Source organism: Aulonocara sp. 'chitande type north' Nkhata Bay, unplaced genomic scaffold (assembly GCF_057382095.1).
Source record: "Aulonocara sp. 'chitande type north' Nkhata Bay isolate Kocher_YH1m ecotype deep benthic unplaced genomic scaffold, A_spYH_male_GT1.1 unmapped_scaffold_14, whole genome shotgun sequence".
Lineage (NCBI taxonomy): Eukaryota > Metazoa > Chordata > Actinopteri > Cichliformes > Cichlidae > Aulonocara > Aulonocara sp. 'chitande type north' Nkhata Bay.
Genome location: NW_028234346.1, coordinates 102,045 through 125,177, shown reverse-complemented (window position 1 = coordinate 125,177; position 23,133 = coordinate 102,045). Strand labels below are relative to the sequence as shown.

Sequence of the window (23,133 nt, the reverse complement as noted above, 5' to 3'; positions counted from 1 at the left end):
GTTAAAAGTGTCCAATGTTGGGGAAGTCCTGACGTGAAGGGAGCTTAGGAGCAGTTACAGCAAAGGCAGCATTAATCTGTTTATCAAACATTAGATTAGAGTAAAAAAAAACACTCCTAGGTTCCTTGCAAAGGTTTTTATTATTATTATTATGAATTCCTAAAGGGCCAAAGTCACAGCGGTCACAGGGACCAAACACAATCACCTCTGTTTTCTGTTCATTTAGGTTAAGGAAGTTAAAAGCCATCCATGCCATCCTCAACATCCTCCAAACAATCTAGCAAACCCTTCAGACGACTCACAGATTCACGTTTCAGTGGCAGGTAAATCTGTGAGTTGTCTGCATAGCAATGGAATGAGATCCCATGTTTTTCAAAAAATTGAACCCATGGGGAGCATATAAATAGAAAAGAGAACTGGACCAAGATTGGACTCCTTGAGGACCCCACAAGAAAGTGAGGCTTCTGAGGACGATGTTTCCCCCAATCTAACAGAAAAACTTTGGTTGGACAGGTAAGATTTAAACCACTCCAAAGCAGTCCCTTTGATTCTGACACAGTGCTCAAGCCGAGCGATAAGAATCCCATCAAATGCAGCACTGAGGTCTAACAGTATTAAAATGGCAAAATCTCCCAAGTCAGAAAAGTTAAAAGGTCATTAAAAACTTTTACAAGAGCAGTTTCAGTGTTGTGGTGCGTTTTTAAAACCAGACTGAAATACTTCACTAATGCCATTTTTATCTAGAAAGGTCTGGAGCTGAAGAAGGACAACTTTCTTTAGGAATGTCTGGACTGACAACCAAACATATCAAGCTTCTGTGTTTGAGCCAGAGACTGCACTTGTGGGTGAACAATACAAACATTTTATATTTCTTATATCAGTAATGTAACTTGCAACAAAACGTTCTGGGAAGCTTAAACTTAGTTTCAGAATAATTAAATCTGAGACTTTGTTTTATTGAAAAGGTTAATAAAGTTTGAAATTGTATCAAAAATAAAACAAATTATTAAATAACACCGGCTACAATATTGGTAACATATGTGTGTTGTTCAACAGAACTTTTTCCCAGGCTTTTGTTTATATGCTCAGTCGAAAACCACTTTAACATAATTTTCAGCATAATTACTATTTTTTGTGACTATTCAGTACTTGAGTATAATTTATTGAATTATTTAGTAATAAATATGAAGTAAAAAGTTTTGATCACAAATGGGATTTTTCCAAAACTAAGCTTGCTTAATAGTTCTGAACTGTTACTGTAAAGTTTATAATAAAGTCATAATAACCTGATATTTAGAATCTCCATATATCATTTCCTTTATGCTTATATGTTGTCAAACAATGGCAGTAAGAAACATAGTGTTAAAATAGCTCTATATAGCATTATCTAATCTTGAGAAGAGGTCAAAGGTCAGTTATGGGGTCTTGCTATATGCTATGAGACAAACATAGCACAGTTGTAAGTATCATAGTTTCTAGGCTCTAAGGCTTTGTCAGTTTAATAGTGAGCTTTACAAGATTGATTTTCGTGCTAAAAGCTGGCACAGAACTAAGTTCGCTTATGACCACTAGAGCTGGAAACAACCTCAAGCAATCCTAAGGCTAATCAGCACGGCTAGCATTGTTAAATGTTGTCATTGCTAACATATAGCTGTTTAACAGCATAGTGAGTAGCGAGAACGCTAAGTTATTGTTAGCTTTTAAAAGAAAAATGTTGGCAACCGTAACCATGGCCTGCGGAGGGTATATAAATGCTGCACAAGGTTCCATTCGTCCCTTTACACTTGCTATTGGACTTGTTTTGACCTGCTCCAACCTCAGCCTGTGGAAAGTTAAGTTTTCGGAAAATATTTACTGAAAGCGGATTTGACTTGCTCGCCACAACAAGTACTTCATCTTTGGATTGTTTGTACTTGTTTTTCATACAGCAAAGCCTGAAGATGGCTCGTCGTGGACTCGACAGCCCCCTGGACTTCGCTGCAGGTACTTTTAACATTTCTTCAGTTATTTTAAGAGCTACTAAATGACTGTAATAATTTAATAAGTTCCAGTGTGAATATCAAGTTTTAATGTTATCAAAATATGCTTATTCCAAGATTTTTCCCCGTAAATTGTTTGTATGCTTTAAATTTTCCGGGAGAGGTGTAGAAATTATTAACGACTGGTGTATGAATTTGAAAAAAAAGGTGTTACTTTGATTTGAAGGCTTCAAATTTGACACTTTTTTAATGATTTGGTTAAAAATAGCTTAACGGACTAAAATTTGTAAAATGCCCCAAAATCAGTCTCTGTGGTAACAGCATCTTCAGCATGTCATGACGTCAGAACACACAGGTGTAAACACACCAGATCCCGGTCCCTTCCTAACATCCTGTTCTTCTTGGATCAAAGGCTTTATTGAAATAAACTATAACTTTTCCCCTGCTACAAAACATGATAATAAAAAATAACAAAAATAAATGAATATAAAAAAGAATATGAAAACAGTAATCATAGTACAGGAGTAATAATGGTATCCTTATGTTATGCCACTACTATATCTTATTATATAGCAGTTAATGATGTGAACTTAGTTGACTTAGCTGTTTTTTGCTTGCATGAACAAGTAGAAGTGTCATTCAGTCTGACATAAATGTAGCCTAAAATGCTTTTCTCTCATCGTCTGCTCAAACTAACAGATGTAGCTCTGTTCCTTTAGCACTTGATGTTTATTACATTCTTAATGTTATTTTAAACTTGTTTCCTCACAGGTCGTCTCGACTACGTGGTTGAGCGTCCTGCAGAAGAAGGCCTTCCAGAGGTCATCAGGATCCTGGATGACTCTGATACCGAGCGTGTCAGTGAAGGTGAGTATGGTGAGTATATCCCTCTCCCATCCTCACCCTCTTCTCCTGAAGCACAGGATCCTGATGACAGTGAAGAGGAAGGTGAGTACCCTCCCTACATACCTGAGGACGTCGAAGAGGTGAGTGAAGACACTGACAATTCCTCTGACTGGAACAACTCAGAAGAGTGGGCCGATTGGCCTAGTGACGACTCGGGGTATGACACCATGGATGAGAGAGCTGATTCCCCTCTCATCCAGGAGCTCCCTCCAGAGCCGTTTTGGCACGATTGGCAACATCCTATTGCTCCAGGTGCTGCCCCGTTCGCCATGCCGCCTTTCGGCCAGGCCAACGCCCCACTCTTCCCGGTTGGTGATCCTTTAGCTTCTCCTGCTTCCTCTGCTCCTCCCTCAGCTGCTTCCTCTCCTGCTCCCTTAGCTGCTTCCTCCCCTGCTCCCTCAGCTCCTTCCTCTCCTGCTCCTTCTTCCGCTACTCTCTCAGCTTCTCCTTCAACCTCAGCTCTCACCTCCTCAGCAAAGAGAAGCGGAGACGACACCTGCACTGATGAGGTAAGTGCAAAGAGGTGCAAGGTAAGTGATGACACGTTTTATGGCCCTTCAACATCCTCGGGTTCTGTTGGTGTCAGACGCTTCTGGGAAAGGCCTTTTAACCTTTCACTTGATGACAGCGACTCTGACTAGATTATGTTAGAACTTGTTTTTAAGCTTTAAATGTTTAAGTTGGCCTTTGCAGTGTTTGTAAATGACTAACATTTTTTTCTCAAGCTCTAGCTCACCATGCAGGACAAAGGTAAGTCCGTACTTAATGTCAACACAAATAAGTAGAAAAGGTTTAAAATGATGTCGTGAACTGACTGTAGTCTCTTGTTTTTACATAAGGTATAGCCTGTGGCTCAGGGATCAGAGGTAAGGTAAAAACACATAACAGAAGAAAAGTAAAGTGAACAACTCTGTGATCTGTGAATTCATGCTTTTCTCTTTGTCTTTTTGTCTTCAGGTGCTTTACACTTGTCCTCTCCCAGCATTCAGCACTTCAGACACTCAACGCCCAGGACGGAGCTAACACAGAGAGATACTCCACCCAGAAGACAGCCTTACCCCAACCCGATGAGAAGGATGGATGACCAAATGACAAACTGGAGAGTGGTGCTGTGTTCCAGCTATGTAAGTTATCACCTCACATTGGCTACAAACTGTCTTGAAGACTAAATCCTTCCAATAGCTGGTGTAAATCATCGTCCTACAGTACTGTAGGTTTAAGTTTAGTTATAGTTATTGTGTGTATATGTTGAGTTTAAAATTGCATTTTAACAACATGCTGCAGCTACCAACAATGGAAATGCTGTTTTGTGTTAAAATGACGTCTTTCTCGTGTTATTGCTTTGCAGGGCAGCTGAGAGTGGACAGAGCTGCACAGAGGACCAAAGATCCACTCTCAGCACTTCATACCTGACTGGCCACAGCACCACCCCTCTTCACCCAGGGTGAGGAGGGCCCTGACCCCACCTGCACAGAGGGAGTTGTGAACATGCACTTCTGTGTCGGTGGGTTTAGGAGCCTCCTCACACTCACACGGATGAAGACTGTCACTGGAAGATGTCTCCATTGCATCAGCAGGACGTAAGCATTTGTATAATATTACAGTTTGTGATGTTTTATACATGTTTTTATTGCTTCACTTCAAACTAGGAGATATAAAATAAACCAGTTTTCATAATATTTTCTGTGTATTTAGTTGTTTTCTTAATAAGTTATTTGGAACATCATTGCAACCTGTCAGCTTTTTATTGGGGATTTATAAAGTTGCTGGTGGCTCAAGTGTGTACAGTGGGGTGTTGTTTTTGTCACATGGTAAAAGTGACCTCATAGGGAGCAAAAAGAACAACTGAACAATTTGGGGATTCACAGACTTTGGTAATCATTAAAAGATGAAGAAAAATAGTTTTATGTGATCAGTTTTAAGTAGTGAGCAGCAATTTAATCAAATGCTGGGATGAAATGGGACAAAAGGGTCATGTGACAGCCACATTAGTTCCCTTCCCTCGTTTAACAATGTGTAAGCAGACTGCTTTAACCTGCAATTTACTGCATGTTATTAGGCTGCATGGTACAACCACAGTCTGCTAACCACCTGTGGTGAGCGAAGGTTTTGAGGCATTGTTCGAACTACTGATGAAGCTTTATCAATGCTTGTTAAGTTTCCCAACCACATTTCATCCCGATGGTCCAAGGCTTACATCTTTATGCTCACAAACGTGCTTCTGTAATTAACCAGTAACAAATGTATTACTTTAAGTTACAGTGTGAGGGGCACTGATGAACATAAATTAGATTTAACTTGATTATGTGTTTAGGTCAAGAGACACAGACCTTCATCTGTAAGAGGCTTTTCTTAAATGTCTGATCACGATGTTTGTGTTTGTCTGCAGCATCACTGCAGCAGAGAGGGTATAACACAAGGCCACAGTCACGTGGTATTCTGTCCTGCTATTAAGTGAATAAAATACTGAAACTCTGGCAGTAGACTGGAGCGAGGCAAAGAGTATGTAAAGGGACAATAAGAGGAAATGATGGGAGAAAAAAAAAACAAAAACATACATGTCTGAGAAACAAAGGAAGAAGAAAAATAAAAAAAATGGTGGAAAAAAGGATTCGAGCCTAAATTCTAAAGCTGCAGCTTTGCATGCTGGCAGCTCCAAGATCTCACTGACATGTAATCATAGACTGAATAAACATAGGCCAGTGTGATGTCATTGATTTGTAGACTTTAATTTGTAACAAAGGGCAACCTCTGGGTACACACGACACAACACTGGGAAATATACCATTCACATCTGTGCCAAATTGAAACTCTCAAAACCTAAACTCTGCTGTCAAAACCTAACATTCCTTTGTCAAAATGTAACTGTTGACAAAATGACACATACTTGCATCATATGCAAACACTTACAGATCAGGGGGAGCACACTAGTCTACTTTATATAAAACACTGCAGTCTTTCATTGTTTATTCAGAAGGCATATTTTCAGGAGACACATTTTCAAACAACCAAAACAACAAATAGGCCTACTCAGTATTGTACATTGCAGTACCATGAGAATGGGTGAATGACTGAATGTAGTGTAAAGCACTTTGGGGTCTTTAGGGACTGAGTAAAGCGCTATACAAATGCAGGCCATTTACCATGAATTCAGAGAAAGCAAAAAAAACCCAAAAAACACCATAATACAGTAATAGAAAAAACACCATACTGTAAACACAAAAAATCATGACAATTGTGCATACGTGGGCTCATGGATCCCGCCGTCTGTTGGCGTCTGGCCACAGGACCTCATCGACATCGCAAGCAATGTCTTCTCTCGCTAGGCACCGGGGAAAATATCCTCTTGCATGTCGAAACCATCCATGGATTGCTGTCACCTGAATGTCGCCGCAGGCCTGTTCCATTGCCTGCAGAAGAGGCATGCGGGCATGTGGTTGGCGGTCATATACACGCCATCTCCAAGCCGAAAAAAATTCCTGTATAGGGTTTAAAAATGGTGAGTAAGGGGCAAGTATACCACTTCAAGTTGGTTGTGGTTGGAGAACCAGGCCTGGACCAGAGCAGCCTGATGGAAACAAACCTGGGCTGATCTGGTCTGTTCTGTACAACTATGTTATGGAGAGCATCTAGAAATGTGAGTATATGTTGGCTGTTGTATGGACCTAGTTTTGCATGATGATGCAGAAGCCCTCGAAGGCTTATGGCGGCACACAATGTGACATTTCCCCTGCGCTGCCCTGGGACGTGCACAATTGCCTTTGACCAATGACATTACGACCCCGTCGTCTTGTTTTGCACAGGTCGAATCCAGCTTCATCAATGAAAATGAATTCATGAGGCTGTGCAACTCCATCCATGGCCAAGAGAACATATTACTGTACTACAGTGCTACACATACAGAACCCCATCACACAGGTACCTGTGTAGCTCTCAGAATGGATCCATGTGGTACTGATATGGTACATATTCAGCTGCTACTGGATTTCACCAATACTGTATTGTACATTTAAAGGACAGTTACACTTACCCGTACATATTCAGCTCGAAGTCCTTTGACCCTGTCACTGTTCCTCTCAAATGGGACTCTGTAGAGCTGCTTCATGGTGATGCTGTGTTTACCCAAGATGCGTCTGATGGTGGTGATGCTCACATGGTTTATGCTGTTGAACACTTGCCTGTCTGCAAGTATTTGCTTTCGTAGCTGGTGGAGACGGATGGCATTGTCTGCCCTCACTAGGTCCACAACGGCAAGTTCCTGCTGTTGTGTGAACAGGCGTTGGCGTCCTCCCCCAGAAGGTCTTCGAGTCAGTCTAGAGAAATACAACCACATATTGTCATCGCTTTGCTTATTTTTCTTACAGTACTTTACTGTATGTACTGTGTCATCCACTGTACTTCAATATAAGTAATCATGCTATGTTTCACAGAAACTACCACTTTGGCTGCAAAAGGAGCCTTAGCACCCTGCAATACCCTGTACACTTGATATGGTAATGGTATATACTGTAGAACAGTGCTATAAAAACCATCTGAGTGGAGTAGAAGGTAGAGAGGTGAAGACAGACCTGTTTTCTAGTCGGAATGTTCTTATTACAGATGCCACTGTGAAGCAGCTTAGATGTGGGTGGACTCTCTGCCCAGCTTCCCTCATAGTCAGGCCATGGTTGATGACATGGTCCACCAAAGTTGCTCTTATATCATCAGAAATATGGGTCCGTGCATGGCCTCTTCGACTTCGACTTCGACATCGACCTCCTCCTCATTACGTGAGTAATTTCCCAGTAGCTCACCATATTTGGGATCTTCTAACATCCACACTTCATGTTTAAACGGTGGTGCGGAGGCGGTGTACCGTCGCAGGCCGGATGTAGCATTCAGCGCGGTGTGCCTTTTTTTCAGTTGCTAAGCAACAGATTTGTCCCGCCCCTTTCGTTATGACGGGGCGGGCCAGTCCTTTGACTGGTGACGTTACAAAGAAACGTCAGGTGACGTTACAAAGAAACCTTAAACCGACCTTATATATAGACCTGGCTGTTCAGTTGAAACGCATTCACACAGCGGGACAGCAGCGCTTTAAACGTTCAAACACGGAGTTTAACACAAAACAACATTTTAGACATAAAAAACAAAAAAGTGAAATGGCAAGCTCGAACTGTAACACAATGACAAATGATGAAACAGTTCAGACCAATGGGGATAATTCTACAGTACATGCTTTGGTATCCCTCTTGAATAACTTGTTCAGTAGTTTTTCGATCAAGCAGTGGGGAGAGCTTATCTCAGGCTATCCGGATTGCTTCACCGCTAAGCGGCTTGTAGGTTTTGTAGAGGACGTAATGGACCTGTGTGCACAGTCAGTAGCAGTATCACCACTGAGGTCTTCCCAGAACTCCCCTGTACATGAAAACTGTTCTGTCCACACCACTACTGGCAAAACGGTTTTGTCACGTGTGAAATTTTTGGACGATTCTGCTGAGCAGGAGTTTGATACAGCACAGAATATAGATGCTAACAGCCAAGAAACAGCTAACACAGAAGAAAGCTGTCAAAATGCTGACCAACACAGTGCTGCAAAACCAGAAAACAATCCAATTCCAGATCCCCAGCAGCAGAAATCCTGTGTTGAACATGAAGCCAGCATCCCACCGTTAACAAACGTAAGTCAAACGGAGTCATATAAAAAGATACAGCATCACAGATCTTCTGTAGACTGTGAGCCACCTGAAAAAACCTTAGACTTTGAAAGATGGTTAGAGACATTAATTCAGGCTGTGCTTTCAAAGCTTGGTAAACTTTTAAAGTGCCCTCATTCTCACCAAAAACGTTTGTTGGATCTACTCTTGGACAAATTCAAGGGGATGGATTTGCATTTAGACCGAAAAGTGCAGAATTATTTTGACTGCATTGCTAATGCGATTTTCACTGATATTTGTGACAAATTACATAAATTGTCACTAATATCATTGGAAATGAGGAGGAGTGGGGAGGAGGATTCAATGAATTTAATGGAACAACCAATATTTAATATCATAACTACTTCAGTATTCCAAGAACACCTGTTGGCAGTAACAGTTACTGATAGACTGGAATCATATGAAAAGAAAGAAAGATGCAGACTTTCAGTGGAAATCTTTGTGGAAGGACTGATTTCCCAGGTTTCAAAAAAATCAGGCACAGTCTTCAGCATTGAAAGTGCTGAAGCTATCTCCAACCAGCTTACCATGAAAATCTGGACTGAAATCAGGGCCGGATACGACAAAATCCCACCAGAGAAGTTCAAGAAACTCAGCGAGAGGGTTTTCAAATCCCTCTGTAAAAGATGGAAGCATGCAGCGGTTATGGTGACATTCTGGCAATTAAACTTCCAAGATCTTGATGAAGATATTGTTAAAACTTTCAAAAGAAAGATATTCACAGAACCAAGTTGCATATCTAAGTGCTTCTCATCGGTGCGGGCATTTTTTGGGAGGTGTAAGGGAAGAAACAAAGTTTCCACTTTATAGTGACATCGTGATATCAACAGCAAAATATTTTCTAAAACTCACTGGACACTTTAAATGAGCTAGTTTTACATTTAGATCAGATCAAGTCATTTTTGAAATCCCCAGGAATGGTCGCGGCAGATGGCCACCCCGCCCTGAGCCTGGTTCTGTCGAAGGTTTCTTCCTCTTAAAAGGGAGTTTTTCCTTCCCACTGTCGCCTCGTGCTTGCTCAGAGGGGTTTGTTCTTTTGGGGTTTTCTTTTTAATACTGTAAGTTGTTACCTTACAGTGTGAAGCACCTTGAAAACACCATTGTTTCCTTTGGTGCTATACAGATTGAAGTGACTTGCACTGACAACATAACTAAGCTGGGACTTTAATTTAACATCAATAAAATTATAAAAATATTACATCTTGATTTCTGCTTGTTTTCATTGTCTGTGACTTAATGAATACAAATGTGTAATTTAACAGATTTTTTCTTTATGTTAGTCTGACCGGTGATTCCACGTTGGCCTTAGGTGTTGGTGCGGATACGCTGCAGCCCCTGAGCCATTAATGGCCCAGCACACTACAGTAAAAACAAAACAACAGCCATCTGTCCAACTAGGAAAGGAAAATAATAAACTGCCTCCTTGGAGGCAACCTGACTCAAAACAGTTGCAGTCCAACTCAGACCGACTGCAATCACTCTCAGGCAGATTGATGAAGATTTGCAAATAACTGTTGTCTAATTTATAAACGCAGACAGATTGCCAACACGTCTGTTCACAATAGAGGACTGTACTTACATGGTTGCAAACTGGTTGTTATCTTGCTTATATGAAAACATTGCTTTGGAGCAATGAAACTCAAACACATTCATTTTTAAAATGCCTCAAAATGAAATTTTGAAATATTTGGCTTTATTGAGAGCAGGCATGTGCCCTCTCCAGCTCAGTCTCATATGACTGAGCTGGAGAGGGCACTACTGCAGGGAACAAAGACACACAGACACATCTGTATCCGAGCTGGGACTGAGGATACTCTTACACTCACCAGCCACTTTATTAGGTACATGTGTTCAAAAGCTTGTGGCAGTAATTTAGTGCATTTAGTCAAATAAAGACATTAGAGTGGCCTGCAGGTGTATATTTTTGTAATGTTTCTGTCTTATGCCTGAAATATGCTTCAACGGGAAATATACGCTGTAACTGGAAACAACAGCGTGGAATAGTGATGTGCGGATCGATCCTGAAATATCGATTCCTCCGATACCAGTCATTTATGTTCTAGAATCGATTCTCACATTAAAATATCGATATTTTTTAGTAATTTAGGGTAAATTTGTAGTTTATCATTAACAGCAACACAGTGGAGAGAAACTATAACATTCGGATTGTCTACATTCAAAGGAACTACTTCCTCTTCCGCCTTTCATAGTCATGTGCAAAATACGGCTGTATAAATGTCACAACAATGGCTGAGCGTAATTGTGCGAACGTATTTTTCCTCCACAAACAGCTGAGACGTGGTTTGCGATACATGTGGCAAAAAAGTGCTCCAACATTGAGGTGTTGTGGCTATACTTTCCCAACCGTGAGACCTCAGAATTAGGGAGACATTCAAAAGGGCTGTTGGGGGGGGGGCGGGGGTGATAAATGCATTTTACAATGTTTATTTATTGGATAAAATACCTTAAATGTCACCGTTATTATTAGCCGGCCCGGAAACAGCGGGGGTGTCGAAATTCAGAGTCTGCTTCCACCTGAGGACCCGCCCTTCACGGTCTAAAGAAAGCCGGGTAGTACGTCATGAGTTCCCTCGGTGGAGTGGAACTGCCGTCTGCTCCTTGCTATCTAAAATATAACCGGGCGCTGGCGTAAACTCTCGACCGTCTCACACTTTCTTTAATTAGTTTTCTGTTTGACGTTTATTCAGCTGTGTGAAAACCCCGTTGGAACCCTCCCGAGGTATTAATAAAGTTAAATTTAATTTAATCGAATCTAATAACTTTAATCTCAGCCAAACCGATTTACTCACGAACAAATAAAACACTGAAAAAGCCAAACAATAACATTTTTAAGTTATCAAAGTGACTTATATATCATGTTTAACCCGAGTAGCGAAAGGCAGCGGGGGTTTGAAAACGATGTGTCGATCGGCTCAGATATTTGAAGTTTACACAGCTACATTCTCACCTGAAAACATGTTAAAAGTTGTTTGTTTTTTTGCGACCCAGAAAGAGAAATAAGAGTAATATTAAAACTAAGTAGCTGCCGCCATTGTTGGAAACTGGAATTGGCTGCAATATGGTTTTTCAATTTTGTTGTCCAGGTGGAAATTCGGGAGAATGGTGGCTCCGGGATTCTCCCGGAAAAATCGGGAGGGTTGGCATGTATGGTTGTGGCAACATCACTAACCTTGTCAAACACCTCAGAGTAAATCATATCACAGAATATGAGGAGTGTATGTTAAGACGAACTGAAGAGGATGAGAGGGACAGGTGCTGCTAGGGCGAGACAGACGTCTCTCATGGAGTCCTTTAGTGCTGCAGGCAGGCAAGGTGTTCAAATAGCGCACAACTTCAGTTTTTTTTATTTCTATATGATGAACTCTGCATTATTAAGTGATAAGAACAAGTAATCTGATGTCCTGTAAATTATTATGACGCTATAATTTGAGATACAATAAATAAAATACGTTTTTGTATAAAGTATCGGTATCGGATCAGTATTGTCGATACCACCCTGAATATTACTTGGTATCGGATCGGAAAGGAAATCAGTGGTATCGCACATCACTAGCGTGGAATGGACCGGTTTAGTGTTAAGAGGTGTTACATCTGAAGTTAGAACGTAAATTTCCTGCAGAAATCTAAATCAAGCTTCAGAGGTACTGTTCCAAAAATATAGGGAGGGACGTTACCCACCAGATGTAAAAACAAACACTGTCTGCATGCACATGCCTGCTCTCAATGAGCCTAATCGTGGCTTAGAAAAAACAACGAGGAGCCGACTTCGATAAATGCCGGGGACGGAGAGCGATACCACTCGCTTCACAAATTCAGACCATCTGTGTAGAAGAATTTTAGAAACGTCTCATTAATATTGTCAGGATTTGACTTTCCAAGCACAGAAACATGTTTTTGATAGACTTTAAAATGACTGAATTTATACAATGAGCAGTATTCATATACAACTTTGTGACAAAGGATTTGCTCATTTTAAGCTAACACACATTTTAGTTCTATATTAGTGAACACATCACCGATGCGCTACGTGCCCTTTTTTTCTTGCATTAACATGATAAGCTGTGCAAAACCCCATTCTTCCAGCTTAAAACTGAAAATACTTTGTTGTACAAATCTTAAGGATAAGATAAGAAGAACTTTATTTATCCCGAGGGAAATTCTTTAGTCATACACATGCTCAATGCAGCAAGAGAGACAGAGGAACAGAGGAATAAGATATACCATATATATAATAAGAATACTACTATTACAGTAATATACAGTAGGATAGTGCAAAATACAATATCAAATAACTCTAATGAAGTTAGTTCAGTCAAATGAAAACAAGCAAAGCAGTGCAAGGACTCACCATTCCTCCTCATTTACGCTGATTGGAAAAGTAACAAAAGCAAAATTAAGAGGAAGCCATAAAATGGGAACTGAAGTATTAATGCAGAAATTGAAGAAACAAGATGACCAAAAACGACTGTTTAAATTCAAATCACAAGACGAATAAAGCAAAATATAAAAACGCAAAACAGGAGCAGAGGTCATCGCTATGCGATTGCATTTGTCCCTAAACACCAGAATCCCTCACGTTAACTTTTATCAAGTGGAAAAAAGTGAAGCTGGCGTTCATCCTCCAGCTTCACTGTGCTAATGTTATGCTAACAAAGCTGTGTCGCTAGCAATCACGTAGCACAACATTATATACCAGGTAGTCCAACTTCAGTAACCCTGCAAACGCCACTGCTGTTTAGTTTTCTGTCTTAATTTATGTTGGAAGTGGTAGCAGAGCTGTACGTTTTAATTAGTTTAAAAAATCTCTCAGTCAGAACATGGTATGAAATGTTTAGGTGGAAACTAGCAAGCTAACTTCCTGTTAACTTGTAACTCCGTTAAATTTAATAAATTCTGTTTTCATTGATGCATGGATGTTAAACTTAATTGTTACACCTGGTAAAGCAGAAAGGTTGATATTTTTATTAAAGATGAAAGAATTTAGACCGTTTTTAACTCTCAGTGTTCGTTTGACTTTGGGAGCTGAAGCCCACGGAGTTTTGGACCCAGATTACTCCGTGAAGCTCCTCACTACGGCAGCCGTAATGCTCTGACAATCCATCAAGCAGTGCAGCTTACCAAAGTTGTACTAAAACATTTTTTAACAGATTTCTGCACGCCAAAATCGGTTCGAGGTCAGATAAGCACAACCAGAATTCATAGGCACACTTTCGATTTTTGAGAAAATTAATTAAGTGTGTCATATAGTGTGGAAAATATGTTATACAGAAGAAAAGAATATTTCGCGATATATATCTTTACCGCACGTGCTTCAAATTATACCGCGATATGGATTTTAGGCCATATCGCCCAGCCCTAATGTGACGCCCGACTTTACTCTCAACTTACTGTTTCTTTGCTTCCTCAAACTTCTGGATGAGCTTCCTCAGAACGCCATTTTTAGAAACCCTGGCAGTGAGAGGCCGGTGCTCCGACAGTTATGACATCATATGTCTGTTCTGGAAAGACAAACAAGGATGTTTTAGAGGCACAAAAAGAAGTATGTGCGATCACAAGACGATTTTTTTAAAATCATATGTATTTGTGTCTAAACCAAAACCCATTTCCCCTGTCCAAATCACGTTTTATGTTTTTAAACCCACTTTGCACATAGAGGCATGTTTTGAAAAATTATTCTTACAAAGGGGGAATGAAACAACTACACTTAAAATAAAGATGGTATTAGTTTATTTTGTTCCAACCTGTAATTTATTGTAGTTTACTTTTATTTGTTTGCTTTTGGTTTTTTAAAGGTTTGAGGTGTAAAAGAAACTGCAGTGGAGTTTGAAATGGCTGTGTGTGGTTTGAGGATGTGTTTGTGCCGGGGGGCTGCGAAGATTTTCTTGTAAAACAAACAGGGGTCTAACAAAAAAAAAAAAAAAAGGTTTGGGAACCACTGGTTTAATGTAACATCCTTTTATTTATCCTCCCTGTCCTATATATCCAGGTTCAAGGTCATGGGTTTGGTCAATCTAAGGAGAGAAACTTTTGCCTTTTGCCAGCCACTGCTTCCAGCTCATCTGGGGGAAAACTGAATTATTTCCAAGCCAACTGTGAAATGTAATCTCTCCACCGAGCCCTCAGTTTGCCCTGGGGCCTCCTACCTCCAGGACATGCCTAAAACACCTCATGCAGGTGGTGTCCAGTAGTGATGGGATTTCCGGCTCTTTTTTGAGAACCGGCTCTCTCGGTTCAACTCACTAAAAAGAGCCGGCTCTTTTGGCTCCGAACCGGCTCTTCAGGTTGTTTTGTTGCTTTAATTAATTTGTTATTAACAATAATATAAAATTATGCACAAAAGGAATTACTAATGTAAAAAAAAAAAAAAAGGTTTTATTTATAAATGTTTATATATAAATATATGCGGTGGCCCCTAGAGACAAAACACGTACAAACTCTTCCAAAACAGAGCTACCTAGATCACTTAAATTAAACAATTGAAAGCATGAAAGCATATGTGTATTGTTTGTGTATTTATACACAAGAATTCGTATATAGTCAAATAAATAAAAAAATTTTCATTTACCTGTTATTACCACACACCAAATACGGTCGTTGGTACTTGCTGGCTTGTGTAGCCACTAGGTAACAAAAGTTCAACACTGCTCCCAGCATCCTGGAGCACTTCTGTTGTCTTTTGTACGTGTTTTGAGTTTTTATGTGTTTCTGAGTTTTTACGTGTTTTGGAGTTTGTACGTGCTTCGGGGTTTGTACGTGTTTTGGAGTTTGTGCGTGTTTTGGAAATGTACGTGCTTCAGGGTTTGTACGTGTTTTGAGTTTTTATGTCCTTCTGAGTTTTTACGTGTTTTGGAGTTTGTACGTGCTTCAGGGTTTGTACGTGATTTGAAGTTTGTATGTGTCTAGTCATCAAAGAGATGACTGAACTAGAAAAATATAACTGATAAATGCAAAGCAGTGCTAAATATGATGGGACCGTCCAAGTGCACGACCAACGCAGATGTCTGACAATTTTCAACTAACAACTCATATAGATATTGAAAATAAGACATTGATGTATGACAGCAACATAGATCCTGATTGTAATTTCTTTAACAATAAGACAAATGAATGCAATTATTATACAAATGAGCAACTTAAAAAGGAATTCAAGGTAGAACAGGGTATAACAATGGTTCACTTTAATAGTCGAAGCTTATATGCAAACTTTCAATCCATCAAAGACTACATAACACAGTTTGAACAGCCATTCAATGTGATAGCCATATCGGAGACCTGGATAACTCCTGGAAAAGAAGAAGACTTTAAAATAAATGGATATGAATTCCTTCATGTAGACAGGATCAACAAGAAAGGAGGTGGGGTGGCACTTTACATTGATAAAAACCTAAAGTACAAAAGAATGGGAAGAATGACAACTGTTATTGATGGAGTGATGGAATGTTTATCAGTGGAAATAAGTATAGAAAAAAGGAAAAACCTAATTGTCAGTTGTACACCAGAACACCAGGATCTAAGATTGAGATATTTAAGGATAATATGGAGGACTTATTTACAAATATAAATCAGAAAATAATGTTTATTTGTGGGGACTTTAATATTGACTTATTGAATCCAAATCATAATAAGAGTACAGAAGAATTTATTGATTCCATGTACAGCATCGGTTTATTTCCACTGATAACAAGACCGACCAGAATAACATCTCATTGTGCAACTCTATTAGATAATATATTTACAAATATAATAGAAGGAAAGATAAAAAGTGGGCTGTTAATCAATGATATAAGTGACCATTTACCAGTCTTTGCATCTTATAATTGCCATTATAAAGTGAATAACGATGGACATAAGATTATTTACAAAAGAATAAGAACAGAGAAGACCTTAAATTGTCTTAGAAATGAACTTTTAAAGCAAGATTGGAATATTGTATATGAACAAACAGAAGTTAATAAAGCTTACGAAGGATTTTTAAGAACATTTAACACATTACTTGATAAAAACTGCCCAGTAATTGAAATCAATAGGAAACACAACTATGCAGGAAGACCATGGATGACAAAAGGACTACAAAATGCCAGCAAAAAAAAAAGAATACCCTATATCGAGAATTCATAAAAAAGAGAACAATAGAAACTGAAATGAAGTATAAAACTTACAAAAATAAATTAACTAATATAATGAGATCCTGTAAAAGAGAGTATTACATTAAAAGGTTAGAACACAATAAAGATAACACAAGAGATATATGGAATGTATTAAACAGAATAATCAAAAATGAATCAAGGAATAATGATTACCCTGGGTACTTTATAGAAGGGACAAGAAGTATTAATAACATGGAAGAGATAGTAAATGGCTTTAATGAATTCTTCATAAACATAGGGCCAAAACTGGCAGAAGAAATAAAGGTTGATGGAATAGAAAGGGACACTGGTGAAAATATTGAAAGGAATAGTAGCTCAATGTTTTTAAGAGCAGTGGAAGAGAAAGAGATTTATGACATAGTTAGAGGACTTAAGAACAAAACCAGTACAGACTGGAATGATATTGATATGGTAACGCTAAAGACAGTTATTGATGGTATCGTAAAACCATTAAAATATATATTCAACTTGTCGTTTCAAAAAGGAGTTTTTCCACAAAAAATGAAAGTTGCTAAAGTTATTCCCATTTACAAAACCAGTGAAAGACATCATTTTACAAACTATAGACCAGTGTCAATACTCTCCCAGTTCTCTAAGATACTGGAAAAACTCTTCATAAAAAGATTTGAGTTTTGTGGAAAAATATGAATTAATGACAGATAGTCAGTATGGGTTCAGAAGCAACAGATCAACAGCTTTGGCACTGATAGATTTAATGGAAAAGATAACGGAATGTATGGATAGTAAGAGGTATGCGCTCGGAGTTTTCTTAGATCTAAAGAAGGCGTTTGATACTGTTAATCATGAAATTCTATTAAAAAAACTGGAAAAGTACGGGTTTAGGGGAGTGGTTTTGGAATGGTTAAAAAGCTATGTAGGGAATAGGCAACAATATGTACAAATAAATGAATATAAATCTAATTTGATGGATATAGCTTGTGGAGTACCTCAAGGTTCAGTACTGGGTCCAAAAATGTTTATTATGTACTTAAATGATATCTGCAGAGTATCGGAGATTTTAAAGTTTGTAATATTTGCAGATGACACAAATATACTGTGTTCAGGAGGGGAATTGCCACAGGTTTTGGAAATGATCACACAGGAATTAACAATATTAAAGAAGTGGTTTGATATAAATAAATTATCATTGAATCTAGATAAAACCAAATTTATGTTGTTTGGAAACCAAAAAGAAAAACATCGAAGTAGAAATATGTGTTGACAATGTAAAGAGTAAATGAAATAAAATTTCTTGGGGTGATCATTGACCACAAGCTCTGTTGGAAGCCACACATTACTTATGTTCGGGGGAAATTGGCACGGGGCATTGCCGTCCTGGGGAAAGCAAAGCATATGTTGGATCAGAAAGCACTGCACATTTTATACTGTGCTTTACTACTGCCATATATGAGCTACTGTGTAGAGGTCTGGGGAAACACATACAAAAGTAACACACAAACAATAACTATAATACAGAAAAGAGCCATTAGATTAATAAATAATGTAGGGTACAGGGACCATACAAATGCACTCTTTGTCAAAATGCAAGCTATTAAATTCCAAGACTTAGTGAAGCTTAAAACAGCGCAAATAATGTATAAAGTAAGAAATAAATTGCTTCCCAAAGAAATCTGTAAATTGTTCATAGAAAGAGAAGGTGGGTATAACTTAAGAGGGAAATGGAATTTAAAAATACAAAGTGCTAGAACAACTTTAAGAACTATGTCAATCTCAATTGCAGGAGTTAAATTATGGAACAGTCTAACAGAAGAAATAAAAGACAGTCAAAACATAAAACAGTTTAAAGTAAAATATAAAAACCTAATTTTAAATAAGTATAAGAATGAAGAAAACGGGGTTAACCCAGGACGGTAATGTTGCTGGCAATGGTGTTGCGGTTCTTTTTTGGGGTTTTTTTTTTTTTTTTGGTTTGTTGTTTTTCCATAACTTGTGTATCTGCAAATATACACATTCTGTATTTTTCATATGAAAGAAACTATACTGTGGTGGGGCTTGCTAATTTCTTGTTTTTGATTTATGTATGTTATGTTTTGTTTTACTTCATGTTTCATATGTTGTTTGTTTAATTTAAGACAAAAGAAAATTAAATGAATGAGAGGTAAAACTTGAGGGGGTAGGGACAAATAAGTAAATACTTCAGCCTACTCCTTTTCAAACAAATAAGGGAATGATATTTTGTAATGATTGTGAAGGCACATGTTTGAAATGTTTGAAATAAAAATGAACTGAACTGAACAATTGCACTTTGTGGTACTAAGGTAGAGAAGTCAGTAAAACCAGGTGTCTATTTCTATAACTGTGAGCAGTTACAGACTCTGCCATGAATCATTTTATTGTGGTAATGCTCAACCACTTGAAAGGCATTCTCTCTTTTGCATCACTGAGCAGATACATGCAAAATTATAATACAATTCTCCTGCTGCACTTTGTGAGTTGGCACCATGTCTGATAATTTAGAACTGAAATGATACAAAACAAATGCTCTAAGGTCTTCTGGGGGATTGGGAACAGAGAACGGAAAGTACACAATGAGATTTCAAACCATTTCAGCTTTTTAGTGTCATTATCCCAAAGAAAGAAAGAAACAAAACCCTGAACCATGCCACTCAGTTTGAATTCTTCAGTTAGGCTGCAGGACTGTAACAGCGTTATTGGGAGTGCCTCTTTGTTTTGATGAAGTGAAATTAAAACGTGCTCTTCTGTTCCCATTGTTGTCATTGATTGGAGTCATTTCACATTCACTGCGGAGCGTCCAAGGTCACTGCTGGTTTCGACGAGGGGCCGGGCGCCTGTTCAGGAACAACTGACATTAATCTCTTGGTGACACGCAGTAAAGAATTGCCGTTGACATGTTAACCCTTCAGGATCCAGTTATCAAAACAGCAAGGACACTTGTACTGTGGCGGGTGCCGGCTGAGGGATAGATGGACCTTTTGTTTAAGCAAAGGGAAATACTAGGGATGTGCATTTCACATTTGAATTTTAAATACTGCCTGGAAAAATCTAAATACTAAAAGCAACCTTTTATCTTTCATCAGTGTGAAAAATTTATGATTATATCTCAATTTAGACCTTCCAGATCCCTCAGGTCATCTGGATCCAGTCTTTTATCAGTTCCTAGAGTCAGAACCAGACACGGAGAAGCTGCATTCAGCTTTTATGCTCCTTATATCTGGAACAAACTCCCAGAAAGCCTCAGATCAGCTGAAACACTCAGTTTATTTAAATCCAGGTTGAAGACTCACCTGTTCTCAGCTGCTTTTGAATAAAGCACCAAATCCACACTTTTAAGCTTAAATTTCAAAACTTACATTTTAACTACTGATTTTATCTACTGTTTTTTGTTTTGTTTTTTTTAATCGATTTTAAATCATGCTCTTTTTATTGTTTTTGTTTTTTAATGTCTCTGTAAAGCACTTTGAATCACCTTGTTGTTGAATTGTGCTATATAAATAAACTTGCCTTGTCTTGCCACTGAAGGAACAATAGGCTGGAAGGTCAGTTCATTGATCAATAATATACAAATTGTCATGGGCCCTGATCAAAGACCTCAGAAACCTGCAGTCCGCTGAGACTGAAGAAGTCACGTGGATGAGTGACGAAACGTTTCTCCCACCTGAAAACGCTACGTCCAGATGAACAGAGTCAATCTTTTGGACCACCTATAATTCTAAACATTTTGGTAAATGACATTGCTATTACATGTTGGTACAAACATATGGATTCTTCATACCTCAATCTTAGTATAGGAGGTCGTCTGGAGCTGTACACCATAGGCAGAGTGGTTTACTTTGACATGGGAGACCTTTATCTGATCTCCCACATGAACATTGTAAATTGATGCCTCCCTCCACAAGGAGACAGTCATGGTATGCCCATCCTGAAATCACAAACATGACAGAATGAAAGATTTATTCATTAACTAATACAAATCTCAAATATGCCTATTTTCACCATTTTCAATACTACACTTTAGTTGCACCATTACCTGCTTTAGCTGGAGCGTTCGTATAGGCACCTGTTGTTTGCCTGCGAAAACCTTCCTCACTGCAGAACACTGAAAATTCAATTAAAATATAATGTCAGTTATTGTGATTGCATAAATCTGTGTGTGTACATCTAGGTGCTTCTTTCTTGACTTACTACATCTATTATTTTATTATTGTTGTTAATGATAAATCTACAACCATTTACAAAATAATAGCGGTTGATCTTGTTCTCACAATTTTGTGTTTGTTTGACGACAACAACAACAAAAATTATTATTTTTACTTTTAAAGACAAAAAAGTAATGGTTTCTTTGAAAACCTAAAGCAATATCAGTTCTGATGGAACCACAAATATTTACCTCCAGAACCTCCCCTTCCACTATAATAAGCCCTCCAAACGTTGGGCTCATCTTCAGTGGTGTTGGCTGGGGAAGGTGGATTAAGAAGCTCCTCTGCCTTTGTGATGAGGGCCTCTGTGACTGCAAAGGCAGGAGCTTTAAAAAACTGTGTCCTCGCCGTAATGTTGATTAGATAAGGGGAGCTTGGCCCCTCAGCTCATGTCCCCTCATCATATAAGACATGCCCTCTTTGACTTTGGATGAGAATTCTTCAAACAAAGTAATTTTTGCCACTGTCTCTCCGTCAGTGATTGTTGCCACCGTATTTTTTTTGGTTAACAGTGGTTTGACCCCTCCATCTTGGATATCCCAGCTGATCCTCCTGTGTGTCTGTGATTTGATGCTATATAAATAAAATTGAATTGAATCACCTTTAGCTGGTTGCAAGATTTTAACACCCGGATGTGAATGGGTGGGGGCCTGAAGTACGGCGTCTCAGGCCGGTTATTGGTCAATTTCATTAAGGCCATTCTGAAAAAAAAAAAAAAAAAAAAAAAAAAAAAAAAAAAGCAAAAGAAACACATTAACAGGTTCATACATTTCTGCTGGATCCAGTTCTGATAGAATACAGTAACACCTGTTGCTTTTATGTTGTCTCTTCACATTTTGATATGAAACAAACATGTGTCGCGACCGACACATCTGTCTTCTTCTTGATATCAAATATATCCATAATAGGCATTTCAGTATTTTATACTTTTTATTATGGTTTCCTGAAACACTTCTTTTTTTTTTTCTCCCATGAAAGTTTATTGAATTACAAACACTACATTTGGCACATTTAGAAACTAAGATTATCAGAACACCAAAAAACTCATTATCAGATACGTCACCTCATGAAAGCGCATGATGAAGCTTTGTAAAAGCTTTAAAAACAAAAAAAAAACAAAACAAAATGATGCAAAATAGTAACTGTAATAAAATAAATACTTACAATCATAAAAAGAAAAGTCCCTGATTAGATTTACTATATGACAGCTAAATATTACACAAAACAATAACAGTCAGATGGCTGGGGAAAAAGGCATCAGACTCACTTGTTTCATGCAAGGATAGTCCATTTCACCAGGCCCAGGCTCCTGCAGCCGCCGCGCCACCGGGCCCAGGATCCTCTAGCAAGGCACCAACAAGTAAACAGAGGTGGGACCAAGTCATTGTTTTGCAAGTCTCAAGTCAAGTCTCAAGTAAGTCTCAAGTCATGTCAGGCAAGTCAGAGTCGAGTCTCAAGTCACTGGTGTAAAAGTCCAAGTAACGTCACAAGTCTGAAATTTTGAACTTCAAGTCCTTTCCAGTCTTTAAAAAAAAAAAAAAAAAAAAAAACGAAAAAAAAGCATGTTGCAGTTATATGCTAAATGTAAATATTAGACCATGTAATTTTTAAATCTGTGTTTTTCTCAACACATGACAAAATAGTGAACGTAGAAAATATACACAAATTGTGAAATTGCACCTCTTTAAAATGCAGCTCAATTAAACCTAGCTCCAAGATTAATATTAAAAAAAAAAAAAAAAAAAAAAAAATGACAAAGGATGAACTGAAGCTCTGCCATCACGTAATGTCGCATACTGCTGTTTCTGATGTCATTTTAAAAAAAACAAAAAAAAACCTAGCTCCAAGAATTATTTTCACCGACAGTTCTGAGATAAGCTGCATGTTATTCTTGGATGCGGTTGTAGGACCAGCTTTAAAATCGCATGACAAAAATATCATACACATTAAAAAAAAAAAAAAAAACAACTGTATCACCAATGTAGCCTGGACAACATTTGCTAGTTAGATGCTAGTTAATTTCTCTTCAACGACGTAATCCAATAACAACCGATCTCTTTACCCGTCGGCTTCCCGTGGCTGTCATGCGACCGGCTATTGCAGTTAATAATACAACAGCTTCTTGACATTTTTGTGTTTCTTTTTATCGCTGTATAACTGATTTTAATTGAAAGCCTGCGTGCGCTAGTACCGCTTGCCACGAGTT

At 38.5% G+C, this 23,133-nt stretch overlaps 1 protein-coding gene across 3 annotated transcripts; it reads left to right on the top strand.

Moving 5' to 3' along the window:
- Positions 1–1,654: 1,654 nt before the first annotated feature.
- LOC147300714 (uncharacterized) lies at positions 1,655–4,564 on the top strand. 3 transcript variants are annotated; one of them, XM_086284881.1, is made up of 5 exons: positions 1,655–1,983; positions 2,751–2,846; positions 3,725–3,751; positions 3,843–4,009; positions 4,234–4,564. In XM_086284881.1, exons 1-5 carry the CDS (start codon positions 1,941–1,943, stop codon positions 4,240–4,242), a joined length of 342 nt encoding a protein of 113 aa, XP_086141007.1. In that variant the 5' UTR covers positions 1,655–1,940; the 3' UTR covers positions 4,243–4,564. The 3 variants fall into 3 exon arrangements, with proteins under 3 accessions (XP_086141007.1, XP_086141006.1, XP_086141004.1); XM_086284880.1 differs by lacking the exon at positions 4,234–4,564 and having other exon boundaries at positions 2,751–3,635; positions 3,843–3,933; XM_086284878.1 differs by lacking the exon at positions 4,234–4,564 and having other exon boundaries at positions 2,751–3,751; positions 3,843–3,964.
- The last annotated feature ends 18,569 nt before the right edge of the window (positions 4,565–23,133 follow it).